This window comes from Salvelinus alpinus, chromosome 27 (assembly GCF_045679555.1).
Source record: "Salvelinus alpinus chromosome 27, SLU_Salpinus.1, whole genome shotgun sequence".
NCBI lineage: Eukaryota > Metazoa > Chordata > Actinopteri > Salmoniformes > Salmonidae > Salvelinus > Salvelinus alpinus.
Genome location: NC_092112.1, coordinates 9,781,146 through 9,796,090, shown reverse-complemented (window position 1 = coordinate 9,796,090; position 14,945 = coordinate 9,781,146). Strand labels below are relative to the sequence as shown.

The 14,945-nt window shown below is 43.0% G+C and overlaps 2 protein-coding genes across 2 annotated transcripts; one reads left to right on the top strand and one right to left on the bottom strand.

Annotated features, from left to right (window-relative positions):
* LOC139555946 (protein c-Fos-like) lies at positions 1 to 3,586 on the bottom strand. Its single transcript, XM_071369351.1, has 4 exons — positions 3,254 to 3,586; positions 2,203 to 2,442; positions 1,738 to 1,845; positions 1 to 1,545 (listed from the first exon to the last, which is right to left on the bottom strand). Exons 1-4 carry the CDS (start codon positions 3,425 to 3,427, stop codon positions 784 to 786), a joined length of 1,284 nt encoding a protein of 427 aa, XP_071225452.1. The 5' UTR covers positions 3,428 to 3,586; the 3' UTR covers positions 1 to 783.
* A 7,546-nt stretch (positions 3,587 to 11,132) lies between these two features.
* LOC139555945 (protein c-Fos-like) lies at positions 11,133 to 14,709 on the top strand. The gene is made up of 3 exons (XM_071369350.1): positions 11,133 to 11,613; positions 12,312 to 12,527; positions 12,697 to 14,709. The coding sequence occupies exons 1-3, from the start codon at positions 11,479 to 11,481 to the stop codon at positions 13,465 to 13,467; spliced, it is 1,122 nt and encodes a 373-aa protein (XP_071225451.1). The 5' UTR covers positions 11,133 to 11,478; the 3' UTR covers positions 13,468 to 14,709.
* Positions 14,710 to 14,945: the final 236 nt, after the last annotated feature.

The following is a 14,945-nucleotide window of genomic DNA, read 5'->3' as shown; positions in this document are numbered from 1 at the left end:
TCCAAACAACAAGTTTTATTATTTTATTTGTCTGTGTTCTATTTTTTTTTTTTGCATCTTAACAACAATTAGTCAAAACTTTTTAAGGTAAAAAAATAAACTATGTCATAAAATACATCTTGATAAAATACATGACACTATGTTTTCATGGAAAACCAGAAAGAAATGTCACTTTACAGTAAAATGATGTCCACATTACTCAAACTGTAATTTCACCTGTTAATAAGACACAATCTGATATCAGTATCCTCACAAACCACACTCTAGTTTCACATTTATATTTAAGGATGGAAAAACAAAGATATAGCACCCCTTTTTAATCAAATTGTAAGATTTTGCATGCATTTAATTTTGATACAAAGGACAACAATAGATATCTTTTTCAAGAGGGTGAACAGCCCTCACAGGTGCACCAATATATATATATATATATATGGAAGATGTTGATACTGTTACAGTCACAGTAACCATTTAATTTGGTGCTAAAGGTTAAATGTTAACAAAACGTCATAACAAGCACAACAAAACATCAGGGGGGGGGGGGGTAGATGAATAGACCATCGCTTATTGGTTCAATATCAAACTCACGGGCCGTGTTTATCAGACACAGATTAAGCCTAGTCCTGGACTAAAGAAGCAAAGGAGAATCATCATTGAACAACTGCTTTTTAATCGAAGACTAAGGCTTAATCTGTGTGTGGGGAAACCAGCCCTATATGTATATGTCCCACCAGTCCCATAACAGTGTCACAAGGTCAACAGTGTGGGAGAGTTCAGAGTTCATCAAATCAGATCTACCACCAACACCTCCTTTGAGGGCCTCAGAGCTGGAGTTGCAACTCCTGTCCCCGCCAAAGAGTCTATCTCTGAGTAATTCAAACTAAACACAGAGCGGTAACTGCTACAGGTAGGACTGTCACTGGAAGACATCATCGTAGGGGTGCAGAGAGGCTCCAGATTGTTGGACACCGACTTGTACAGAGTCTCCCAGTCTGAGAGGCAGAAGGGGCCCCCGAGGAGGTCGATGTCGGGGACAGACGGGGCGTTCTGAGGGGCCACAGACATGTTGAGTTCCAGGCTAGGGACCAGATCGTCTAAGTCATCTTGGTCGAAGTTCAGGTCATCCATGGGTTCTTCCTCAGCGCTGGAGCACAGCAGGATGTTGGAGTTACCCAAGATGGCCGACGCAGAGATGGAGATGCTCGAGGGCACCACAACAGTTTCCATGTCCTGAAGCGAAGGAGTGTCGGACACAGTCACTAGTGTTGCATTTCCCTCTGGGAGTTGGAGTTTGTCTTCGTTCTCCAAGATGGAGAGCAGCTGGGGGGAATCCGGAGAGTCCTGGAGCATGCGGTCGATGTCTTCGTCGATGTCTTCGTCGATGTCTTCGTCGATGTCTTCTTCCACGCTGTTGTCTTCAGCGGCGGCTAGTTTGCAGGCTGGCTGGTGGGCGGATAGGATCTGTTCCAAACTCTCTTTCTCTTTCAGGAGGTGGGCTATCTCTGTCTGCAAGGCTTCTTTGTCCTCTTCAAGCTGATCAGTTTCCTATAAGGAGAGAACCACACATTAATCAATTACCATGTTTATGAAATGACAGTTAAAAAAAAAAAGAAGATACATGGTCTAGTAAGAAGTATAGAGAGCATCAATCACTTTGGGTATAAAAAAACACATTGCAAATCCATTCTGCTAAGCATCTCCACATGACAGTTTCACATGAGAACAAGGTGTATTTACGGCTTGCAGGGTGTCGGTGAGCTCTCTCCGTCTGTTGCGGCACTTGGCTGCGGCCACTTTATTCCTCTCTCTCCTGATCTTCCTCCTCTCATCCTCTTCTGATGTAGCCTGGACCAGTCACAACAAAAGAGAACACTAAATGCGTAAGGAATCTTGCCATTGCATCACTTGACCCTTAAGACTAATTCAATATTTGGCAAAGGGGTAGCCATAAAATAGCCGATACATCTTTTAATGCAGTGTCAGAAAATATACCATGGTTGCTGACTGTAGACTTTCCTTGGCTAGGCTACACATTGAGTGAGTAACAAGCTCGATACTAGACCTATAGAACACTGTGTGTATGCTGCACCATTGGCACAGTCATGTCCAGTCACGTTCACACACACACAGCACACTAGAACATTCAGGACTGCATAGTAAAAAATTATATCGAAATTGTCCATGATATATAACACAGCTTACCTGTTTTTTCCCTTTCTTGTTGGTGGATTGTTCCTTGCTCCCTCCCGCTCTTGAAGATGACTGGGTTGCGCCATGAGCTCTCGTAGGCTTTGCGCCGCTGGAGGGGGAGGAGGGGGAGGCAGATGCTGAGATGACGGTGGTCGGTTGGACCATCCACTGCAGATCCGAGAAGGCTGAGATTGCAGTCACTGTAGGAACAAAGGGAGACTGCCGTGGACAGTCTGTTTCACCGCAGACAGTCTGCAAAAACAACACAAGGAATGTTGAATTGATTAAATCTAATAGACTCCGATGACATGCGTGGTTGACCTTTCCAAAAAGGGCGTGATGTGCATCAACGATGTGGTTATAGCACAATTGATGGTGTATCTATAGCTAATGATGAACTCATTTACAACATCAATAATTAGCGTTTGATGTCGCGCAATTTTTTATTTTATTTTATGATTCACGGGAAACCCATTGGGCCAGGGTATCGTTCACAAGAGTGACCCTGATCACAGTAACACAACCGTAAAAAAACGACAGTCCATCTCATGTTGCCAATAAAAGCTAAACCAATCATCATCATCATAAATCATCGTCATCACCATCCTCATCATCTATTGGCATGATGGCATCAGTCAAGTCTTAAATTAGCATTTGGTAAACATGGACCGCTTATACCACTCCAGGAATGTCAGGAATTTGAAGGTGATCAGCCAACAGTCTGACGGTGGCATGTAGGCAGGCCTATATGTTACCTACTCAATAAGGGCTTTTTCAACAAGCCATAAACATCTGGATAGGCTGTGTGTCGCAGTAACGGAGCTGACACTGGAGTCTACATATTTTCTATCTCGAGCGGTTCACGGTCTAGTAGGCAAATAGGCTGCATATTCAGAATCACTCTGAATTAATATGCAATTAAAAAAAAAAGATAGATATATATATAAATGATTGATCTTGCCACAAACTTAATGCAACACAGACATAATGAACCTTTCCAAATGTACCTCCAACGCAATTCCATGCAGCTTTTTTATTTTTTCTAATAAGAATCCATTCGTACCTGAGACGTGCTGCTGTCTACTGATGATGCGCTCGTGAGTGAGCTTTGAGACCGCTGACTGCACGCGGGTATGTCTCCGGTAGGCGATGCTAAACTGCTGCTTCTCGTGCTGCTGCTGCTGCTGCTGCTGGACGAGCTCGAGACATTGTAGTTTGGGCTCGAGTCTGGATACATGATGATGTGTATCAATAAAGCATTAAAAACAAAATCACTAATCCTCCTATATTATAGGCTATTATCGACCGTGCTGCTGTTCTATCACCTCTGTGCATCACTTTTTCTAGGTTCTTTCACGTGAATGGTAGTTGGTGCAGATAGTGGAGCGCGCCTCCTTTTATAGTGAGCTGGAATTTTATGAATGAAATCTGTGTGGAGAGAACGTACCATTCCACAAAGAGAGAAGGGTGTTATGGGGTAGAATCAACAGGCTTGTTTTTTATCAATGGAGCAGCAATATTAACTATACATTTTAACTGAGAGTTGAGAGCAGTCTTAACTGTTATCCAAATATGAATTAGGCCCACTATTAAAATATGACCAAATGTTTACATATTAAGCACCCCTTTTCACGAAATGGATAGCTTACATTGTAACCGCCACCAACGTATTAATGATCTACGTCACATCATATAGCAACCTACAGTATGCCGCATTTGCATTCGCGGCACGTTATAGCCTACGTTCCTTTTGTAAAAACATTGTTTCGTAATACACACATGGCCACGTTTCAGATGATATACTGAACACATATGTACCACGCTATATATAGCCTATACCTCTAGGCTGTTCCTATGGAAAACAACATGTCGAATGAAATCGTCTGCCTAACGTATCATTTCATATACACCACCGACCTTAAATGTCCTCCAAAAAACACAGCAATTTTGTGTAGGACACTATCCACACAGAATCTAGCCTTCTAATATTTAATACAAATGTTATGTGTTATAATCATTTTAATAACATTGGTATTGTTGACGATATCTGAATAACAGGGGGTTTTATGCGTGTTACAGATAGACATCGGTCCATGTTTTAATAGAAAAGACATTGAAAATAGATTTCTTGAGGGTTTGCCACTATACACACCTGCTACAGAGACGTCTCTCTGTAATTATATGTGAGATTATAGCTGTGATTATAATTATTACATAGCCTAAACTTGACAAATACTGCTCAAGCAACAGACTTGTCGCTGCAGCCAGAGAACCAATCAGAGAGGAGACATTTAGGACCATATATGGAGTTTCCGTTCACAGGTCGCCTTGAGTGTTGAGATAAGTAGACCATTCAAACACTCCCTGGAGAAAAACTGATGTAGGCAATGAAATTAATCCGCGTCACTCATTCATTCTATAAAGTCCTAACTTTTTTTTTTTTTTAGAATAGGCTACATGCATATTATAATGATTCAATCTTATTCTTGCAATTTTATTTCTCAATGAGATGGAATGTATCCTGGAATACGCCTACATTCCAAATCAAATAGTACCCTGTTCCTTATCTAGCCTACACTCTTAGGAAAACAAGGTGCTATCTAGAGCCTAAAGGGGGTTCTTTGGCTGTCCCCATAGGAGAACCCTTTGAAGAACCCTTTTTGGTTCCAGGTAGAGGTTTCTACATGGAACCAAAAAAGGGTTCTACCTGGAACCAAAAGGGTTTATCCCATGGGGACAGCAGAATAACTTTTGACCAGGGCCCATAGGGTAGTAGTGCACCACTTTGTAGGGAATAGGGTGCCATTTGGGACACTTCCCTTGCTCAGATGAATGGTCTTCTTCTCAACAGCTACTGTAAAAATATTACTGGCAGCATGTTCTGCTCACGAGTGGCACAGCGGTCTAAGGCACTGGATCTCAGTGCAAGAGGCGTCACTACAGTCCTTGGTTCAAATCCAGGCTGTATCACATCTGGATGTGATTGGGAGTCCCATAGGGCGGCGCACAATTGGCCCAGTGCTGTCCAGGTTTGGCCGGGGTAAGCCGTCATTGTAAATAATAATTTGTTCTTAACTGACTTGCCTAGTTAAATAAATGGTTAACTATTTTTTTAAATAAAAAGTAGCATAGCCAGAATATGACTGGATCAGTGGTTGCCAAACTGTGGGGTGTGTGGGCCCCCCCCCCCCCCCCCCCCAATATTTTATTTTTCAAAACTCAGCCCAGCTTTCAATTTACTCTTGAAAGGTGTAATAGTAGAATGCACAAGGTGCAATTTAGAAATTGGGTAGTGCATCAATCCTGGAAGGGAGGCCTGAATGAAAAAGTCTGGGAACCCCTGGACTGGATGTTCATTACAATCTCTCTCTAGGCGGAACGCGGCTGCCATGATAAGGACAGTGTGGAGCCGGTACGAGATACGGCTCAGAAAACGTACCTCAATCCAGGGATGGGAGATGGCCGTGTACTCCTAATTATCCCATTATCCCGACTGACAAATCAAGAGAAATACTGCTAGTTTTGAATGATAGATCATTTGTACATTTGTTCATGTCCTTTGCTAGTTAGTGAGTTATCAGCCCAGTTATAGATCATTTGTAGTCAACAATGGGGGTGTGATTGCTTCCTACAAGAGCACGAAACATCTGTATTTCTATACATCTTTGAAAAGGGAGTCAGGTAAAGAGATTTTTTTTTGTCTTAAAGGAGCAGTGTTGTATTTTGAGACAGGCTTGAATAAGCTAAGTAACCAATAGGCAGAAGGTAGCATAATTTGTCTGATTCTCTGTAATAATGGTATAGGCATAATGATGCAATTTATTTAGTAAAGTGGTTTCTTGCATCAAACAACAGAATTTTCAGTCACCTCCTTGTCTGAAGGACAAGTGCATAAACAGGTTATAGGCTGAACGATAGAACAGCTATTTCCATGTTAAAATGTTATGGGATGCATTTTCTCCATTGTTTTTAATGGTAGGCCACTCTGGTAGGCCTACGTTATGATCAAATAGCCACAGTAGCCTACTTGACCACAGTTAAAACTAACTTAGAAGTGGGTACAGCCTCAGTGTTCACAGTAAATGCACACTGGAATGTCACGATCGACAAAGGGAGAGAAAGCGGACCAAGGCGCAGCATGTGAAAAATACATCTTCTCTTTATTTAGAAGATGAACCAACGAAGCAAAACAACAAATCGATGACCGTGAAGCTATAACCGACTAAATGCAAAACATGCAACCTTGACACAGACCTAGACCTAGACACAGACTTAGACAATGACCCAACAAAAACATGATGCCTATGGCTGCCTAAAATATGGCTCCCAATCAGAGACAAATGAAAGACATCTGTCTCTGATTGAGAACCACTCAGGCAACCATAGACATACCTAGAAACCCTCACTAAACCATAGACATACCTAGACATATTCACTCAACACAAAACCACACACAAAACCCAACACCCCCTTTACCATATAATCACCCAAAACACAAACATACCCCATGTCACACCCTGACCTAACTAAAATAATAAAGAAAACCAAGAATACTAAGGCCAGGGCGTGACAGGAAGTTGCACAGAATTTTCACAATGCTCAAGTTTGCACTCAGCAGACCTGAAATTTGCTCAGCGATGAAAGAAATTAGAGGGAATTGTCACGTTCTGACCTTAGTTCCTTTTTTCTGTCTTTACTTTAGTTTGGTCAGGGCGTGAGTTGGGGTGGGCATTCTATGTTGTTTTTCTATGTTTTGTTCTGTTCGTTATATTTCTATGTGTTTGGCCTAGTATGGTTCTCAATCAGAGGCAGGTGACGATCATTGTCTCTGATTGAGAATCATATTTAGGTAGCCTGTTTTTCATTGTGTTTTGTGGGTGATTGTTTCCTGTGTTAGCGTTTGCGCCATACGGGACTGTTTCGGTTGTTTGTTTGTGCTTTTGTTATTTTGTTCAGTGTTCAGTTTGATTTATTAAACTTTTCATTATGGACACTTACCACGCTGCACATTGGTCCGATCCTTGCTACTCCTCAGACGAAGAGGATGAGAATCGTTACAGGAACATTGCTTGGGAGCAGTTGTTAGGGGTTACCTGTCTTGCTCAAGGGCAGAATGGCAGATTTCTTTTCACCTTGCAGGCTTGGGGATTCACACCAGCGACCTTTCGGTTACTGGCCCAATGATCTTAACTGCTAAGACGTGCTACCTGCCAAAAGAGGGTATGCCTCACGTTTACCAGCAGTCACGCCCCCTGAATATTTACTGGTAGTTCATTAGGGTGGTCTGTTTCTCTTTCATTCTGTCTCCAGGTCATGGGTCGGGTGAGGGGCATAGATATGAGGTCCAGACATAATTATAGACCCCCTGAGTTCAGGTCAAATAAATGTTTTCACTCAGGTCACTTAAGTGTGAATGTGAGAAATGCTTTGAAAGGAGTTCTATGTTTAGATCCAAACGCCTATTAGGGTCTACAGATGACATCATTGGCATTTTAGGCAACAAACCAGACTGATGACATAGTTGAGCAGACCCTTGTTGAAAGAGAAGTCTGAATAGGGAACTGTTTGTTAACTGTTGAATAGAATTTGGAAGCAATTATTCCAAGGAAGGACTGATTCGATCTCGCTTACTTTAAATTTGCATTTATGGAAAGGCTAAATTCTGATTGATTACGCTTATGGGACGGCTCACAAGGAATGCTTTTACTTTTCATTTTTCTTATTAAAACTCACATAAAACTATTGCCAAAATTGATATATGATGACAAAAGAAAATAAATCAAGCATTTCATATTTTGGTCGGCTACAATTAGCTTGCTCTCGTGTATAACCATTTGGGGGGAAAAAATCGTTGATGGGAGAGTATAGCCTAACCTTGTTTAAAACCTTCTTTACAACTTCTACTGGCTGACTCGGCAATGCTATCGCCTAAATAAACTGCATTTCACTCTAAGTTCATAACAAACATCTGAAATCCCTTCAAAAATGAAGTCCGATGTTGTGTATGTCGAGTCTTGCCAATCACTCTAGCTACTTAAATAAACAATTGTCAACTAACCATGTGTGGCATTCCACTGCTCCGCTATGAAAGACCGCTATGAAAAACCAGAGCGTCACTGACGCTAAGGGGTGGGGCGTTGCCGGGGCAACACAGAAACGTTAAACAAAACAGGAACCAGGGAAACACGGCCACTGCATATTTAAATGCATGGGGGGGGGGGAGGAACCCTCTTGTAATATACAGACCACTGGTCTATGAGAGTGATGTTTTCCCTATTTAAGAATGTTTATCAAAACTTTGGCAGAATAAACAGCGTTTGTTATGAAGCCTACACGGAGGAAGGTATATTTCTGGAACTATTATATTATTCAGGACTTGTTGAGTCAAACAATAAACATGGAATTATATAATATAGATAATATATTAAATATGAGATATACAGTGCCTTCAGAAAGTATTCAGACGCCTTGACCTTTTCCACATCTTGTTACGTTACAGCCTTATTCTAAAACGTACTAAATTGTTCCCCCCCCTCTCATTAATCTACACACAGTACCTCATAATGATGAAGCAAAAACAGGTTTTTACTTATGTAAATATCACATTTACATAAGTATTCAGACCCTTTACTCAGTACTTTGTTGAAGCACCTTTGGCAGCGATTACAGCCTGGAGTCTTCTTGCGTATGATGCTACAAGCTTGGCACACCTGTATTTGAGGAGTTTCTCCCATTCTTCTCTGCAGATCCTCTCAAGCTCTGTCTCAAGCTCTGAAGGTAACCTTCACCCCAGTCTGAGGTCCTCTGTGCTCTGGAACAGGTTTTCATCAAGGATCTCTCTGTACCTGTTGTTCCACCTTACTGCCACGCCCTCCCATCACCTCACCTGGATTCCACAGGTAGGCCCAACAGGTACAAACATTACCTTGGGCCAAAGTACATGCGTAGAGTAGGGAATGTTGTTGGCTTCAGTTGCCTTGGGCCAAAGTACATGCGTAGTCTAGGAGATGTTGTTGGCTTCAGTTCAGCAACTGTTTATTATTATACCTCTCTGTTTATGATCTGCACAATAGTGCTATAATGCCTTTATTTCTATATTATTCTATATGCATATAGTTTATTGGTCCATTTTTCAGTTATAAGTAATACCTTTGTGTTGAATCGGTTTACACTGATGAGGTGCTTTAGTATCTTCTCAATTACTTAACTGAAATCAATGTAATGTTAAACGCTACATAGTCATTGGGACCCTCTGTAACAGTTTAACTTTAGTCTGTCCCCTCGCCCCGACCCGGGCGCGAACCAGGGACCCTTTGCACACATCAACAACAGTCACCCATGAAGCATCGTTACCCATCGCTCCACAAAAGCCGCGGCCCTTGCAGAGCAAGGGGAACCACTACTTCAAGGTCTCAGAGCAAGTGACGTCACCGATTGAAAGGCTGCTAGCGCGCACCACCGCTAACTAGCTAGCCATTTCACATCGGTTACACCTCCTTAACTGAGGACCTAACATATTTATACATCATGAGGCCTATCCAATGAGACTTCAATGTCAAGTTGTTAAATATTTTATTCCACGAATAGGACAGTTGAGTATGTCCCATATCATCAGTAATTCCATGACACTGGATCAGAAGGCTGTGTGTTCGATCCCAGTGGTGGTACTTTATGTTTTCACCCTATCCAAACCTTAACTCTTACCTTAACCAATCAGAATGAGTACCTAAACCTAATGTTTTAACACTATCCCAAAACTTAACTCTTACCTTAACCATTCGGAATGAGGACCTAAATTTAACCCTTAACTTTGGAAATGGGATGTTTGGCGAAATGGGATGATACAGAGCATCAGGAACAACCAAGGGTGTGAAACACACACACACACACACACACACACACACACACACACACACACACACACACACACACACACACACACACACACACACACACACACACACACACACACACACACACACACACACACACACACACACACACACACACACACACACACACACACACACACACACACACACTGACCCTGTATATAGTCACCTTACCCCTATACATATCTACCTCCATCACTCCAGTATCCCTGTCTCCTTCCCCCTATACATATCTACCTCCATCACTCCAGTATCCCTGTCTCCTTCCTCCTATACATATCTACCTCCATCACTCCAGTATCCCTGTCTCCTTCCCCCTATACATATCCACCTCCATCACTCGAGTATCCCTGCACATTGTTAATATGGTACTGGAACTGACCCTGGAACTGACCCTGTATACAGCTTCTTAATTTATTGTGTTCTTCTCATTTCTTGTTTTTATTTCTGGTGTGTTTATGTTCCACCGTGTGTTATTTGTTGTGCTATATTGATACTGATTACTGCATTGTTGGATTAAGAGCTGGCAAGAAAGGCCTTTCACTGGACTTGTGCACGTGACATTAAAACTTGCAATTAATTCTCACTTGAAACATAGTTTATGCGTTTAATAGGCTAAATTACACATTCTGTTATTAACGTCTGACTCCAGAGTGATCTGTTCTTGCAATTTGTAGTCTATGACATTGCAGATTTAGATATGATACTTTTTCACAAAGTAGTTTGGATGTAGTGAACTACTCAATATTATGAAGGTGTTCCTATGGTTTGGTGTAGTCAGTGTATCTTTTTCAGAGTAGCTTCCCCAACACTGGTTGTCGTTACATGATAATGTTATGCTGTAATGCTACTGTCAGCCAATTGTAGCTGATCTCAGGATAGTTTTGGTGTTTCCAAGCAGGGCACGCCCATTTAACAGGATACACCATATAAGGTAAATTACGTCGACGGGATCTCCTTTTGGAACATTCCATTTCTTGGGAATGGTAACTTCGATGTTCTAACTTTTTTATCTTATACAATAAACACACAACAAAGGCACGTTAAATCACATATTTGAACTATTATACACTATGCAATGTGTTACGAGTGTCAAAATTAGTATTTAGTATGTTTAAAAACTGTTGTTATGTCACGCTGATCATGGAGGTACGATCCATGCCTACGTCATGAGTATTTCCTCGCCAGTCCGGTGGAAAACTATAAAAACCCTGCGAGCTGTCAGAGTTGGCAGTCAAACTTTTAGCAGCTAAAAAGAGAACGCAAAGATACGAAATAGACTACAATACAGGATCTCTATCAACAACAGCAAGCCTGAAAAAGGGATCACCTGACTTTGACAACTTTAGCCGACGCTTTTGGATTTTGCCGAGTTTCTTCGTGATCTCCTGAAACGATGATGTACTCTGCTTTCAACACGGATTGTGACTCCTCTTCCCGGTGCAGTACCGCTTCTCCAGCTTGCGACAACCTGGCTTACTACAACTCTCCTGCGGGATCTTACTCTACTATAGGCTCTCCCCAATCTCAGGTACGTTGATCGATCAATAATGGCATATTGCCTTAGTTACAATGTCATTGATAGCTGTACTACTAGTCAGCGCTTGACTTGGGAAGGAGCTCACCAGAGCCGATTATTGGCACCTCAAATGTAATATTGTTTGAGCTCAACGCTAGTTCCTGTACTTCTTATAGAATATTAGCGCGAAGGTATTGTGGAGCTCCTGCAGATACATTTTATAAACAGTACCGGCGCACACTGAGTACCAGCACCTATTTCAGTACAAGTCAAGTACTGATACTATAGTGTATTAACATTACAGTAATCTTTTTTTTTTTTTTTTTTTACTGTAATTTTATTAGATAAACCAATAACATGTTAGGCTATAACAATGCATGACGTCTCCTGATAGTAGCCTAGATGTTGACGCGTAATAAAGCATCAGACTCGGTTCTGCTCTGCAACACTGACCACTACATACTCCTATAGGTAATTCATTTAGCGAGGAAACTCCAGAGAAAAGTTATGCGTCATAGCTTACATCAGGAGGGATATTTATAAACCGTATGGCTTTTTAATAGACTGACTGGCTTCATTCATATGCATGAAGGGACATGCTGCGGCGCTGTGCATTGCTTCAGCAGCATCGCCCACCCACCCTAGTAATCTACCCTGTCTGGATAGAAATGCTCCTGTACTGACTGAATTCTCTCCTCTTTCTCGAACAGGACTTCACAGACCTGACTTCAGTGTCCAGTGGCTCCTTCATCCCTACTGTCACGGCTGTCTCTGCCAGTCCAGACCTGCAGTGGATGGACCAGCCGCTCGTATCCTCCGTGGCCTCTTCTCACAGAGTCCATCCCTACAGTGTCAGCCCGCCAACCTACACTAGTGCCATGAGGAACAAGGGCCACAGCTCTGGGCGCAGAGCCAGAATGGAACAGGTAAATATCTTAACTGATCTTAGACCTGATCTAGAAGCATTGTATAGTGATTAATTTACATCACTTTGGTTTTGAATATGGAGAACAACAGCATGTAGGATTTAATGATGACATTGCATTCAAAGACAGCGGGGAATTCATTTTCTTCTTTTTTTTTTTTCTTCTATAGCTTTCTCCTGAGGAAGAGGCGAAGAAGAGTTTCCGTAGAGAGAGGAACAAGCAGGCAGCAGCTAAGTGCCGCAACAGGAGGAAGGAACTCACCGACACTCTGCAGGGTGAAACTGACGAGCTGGAGGATGAGAAGTCCGCTCTCCAGAACGACATCGCCAACCTGCTCAAAGAGAAGGAGAAGTTGGAGTTTATCCTGGCAGCCCATCAGCCCATCTGCAAGATCCCCTCTGATATGGACACTGTTTTCCCCTCCCACTCCTACGGGGTCTCCATCCAGCTGTCCCCACCCCAGCCTCAAAGCATGGTCTCCGTCTGCTCGGCGACTCCCCTCACCTCCATTCCGTCGACCGCCAGCTCCAACCTCTCCACCTCAGCCTCAATCTTCTCCAGCAGCCCCCTCCTGTCCACCATCTCCGTTTCTGACGTCAAGATGGCCGACCTGGACACAGCCTGCCTGGAGGAGTCCCTGTCTCTCCTCTCCAAGACGGAGATGGAGACGGCCCGGTCGGTGCCCGATGTGGATCTGACCAGCTCCCTGTACACCCAGGACTGGGAGCCTCTCTACAGCACAGCCAATAATGACTTTGAGCCCCTGTGCACCCCTGTGGTCACCTGCACCCCATCCTGCACCACGTACACATCTTCCTTCGTCTTCAGCTATCCTGAGGCGGAGGCGTTGCCTACCTGTGGCGTAGCCCAACAGAAAGGGAGCAGCAGCAACGATCAATCCTCTGACTCCCTCAGCTCCCCTACACTCCTAGCCCTGTGAGCAGGAGAACCGTAGTCCCTGAGCTCCCCTACACTCCTAGCCCTGTGAGCAGGAGAACCGTAGTCCCTGAGCTCCCCTACACTCCTAGCCCTGTGAGCAGGAGAACTGTAGTCCCTGAGCTCCCCTACACTCCTAGCCCTGTGAGCAGGAGAACCGTAGTCCCTGAGCTCCCCTACACTCCTAGCCCTGTGAGCAGGAGAACCGTAGTCCCTGAGCTCCCCTACACTCCTAGCCCTGTGAGCTGGAGAACCGTAGTCCCTGAGCTCCCCTACACTCCTAGCCCTGTGAGCAGGAGAACCGTAGTCCCTGAGCTCCCCTATACTCCTAGCCCTGTGAGCAGGAGAACCGTAGTCCCTGAGCTCCCCTACACTCCTAGCCCTGTGAGCAGGAGAACCGTAGTCCCTGAGCTCCCCTACACTCCTAGCCCTGTGAGCAGGAGAACCGTAGTCCCTGAGCTCCCCTACACTCCTAGCCCTGTGAGCAGGAGAACCGTAGTCCCTGAGCTCCCCTACACTCCTAGCCCTGTGAGCAGGAGAACCGTAGCTGTGTCCCAAATGACACCCTATGACTTATATATTTCATTGCTTTTGATCAGGGTCCATAAGGTATCCCATAGGGCTCTGGTCTAAAGTAGTGCACTAGTCCCATAGGGCTCTGGTCTAAAGTAGTGCACTTGGGTGACATTTTTGATTTACATTCTTCCCCACAACACCATTTCCTCTAGAGCACATTTAGCATTTCCTCATGTACAGTACCAGTATGTGGTGGCTGTGTAGAATGATCGCAGAGATATAGACTTGGACGCACACAACCAGGAAGCAAAATATATTTGTTTACCTTTGTTTTGTATGGACTATAATGGGCTATCACTTGCCTCTTTCAACTATGTAGCTGATTTTAAAGCATGTTTAACTAATAAAACAATAGTTTGGGTTTACAAAATAGTTGTTGATTTTATGGTGCTAGATAACAAAGTTGTGTTTCAGTGTTCAGAGCCTAGTTATCGTTATCTTGACCTGTTTGTTTTCTGGTTGATGGAATGTGAGCTTCTTGTACGTGTGTGATATTTAACAATCATGATGTGCTTGTCTGGTTGGTCTATCCTAGTATGAAAGTTTTCTATGAAAACGTTAGTTTTTTTGATGTTGTGAAATTTCTAATTATTTTTATACTACAAAGCAAACTGAACCTTTGGAAAAACGTTAATAATAAACTGAACGAATAAAAAGATTAAATTATTTATTCACGTCTTACCTTCTATTAAAGAAATACATACACACACACACACAGACAAATCATCAATTTTGCACTGAAATGTATAACTAATTACACTTTATATAGACTATGAAAGTGAATGGTTTTCTATAGGGGGCAGTTACACAATTGTCTCAAATTTGTCCATTAGGAACGTAGTGGTCTACACCTCTACGTGCACTGTGTATTTATTGTTCCATAGCTCTGTTGCCAAGGTTGACTCC

Bases quoted from the DNA above. Each gene is read 5' to 3' on its own strand.
- LOC139555946 (XM_071369351.1), bottom strand. From the start codon at position 3,427: ATGTATCCAGACTCGAGCCCAAACTACAATGTCTCGAGCTCGTCCAGC. The intron at 1,846-2,202 runs GTAAGCTGTGTT...TGACTGGTCCAG, and splicing joins ACAAGAAAGGGAAAAAACAG to GCTACATCAGAAGAGGATGA. The intron at 1,546-1,737 runs GTAAATACACCT...CTCTCCTTATAG, and splicing joins TCACCGACACCCTGCAAGCC to GAAACTGATCAGCTTGAAGA.
- LOC139555945 (XM_071369350.1), top strand. From the start codon at position 11,479: ATGATGTACTCTGCTTTCAACACGGATTGTGACTCCTCTTCCCGGTGC. The intron at 11,614-12,311 runs GTACGTTGATCG...TTTCTCGAACAG, and splicing joins TAGGCTCTCCCCAATCTCAG to GACTTCACAGACCTGACTTC. The intron at 12,528-12,696 runs GTAAATATCTTA...TTTCTTCTATAG, and splicing joins GCAGAGCCAGAATGGAACAG to CTTTCTCCTGAGGAAGAGGC.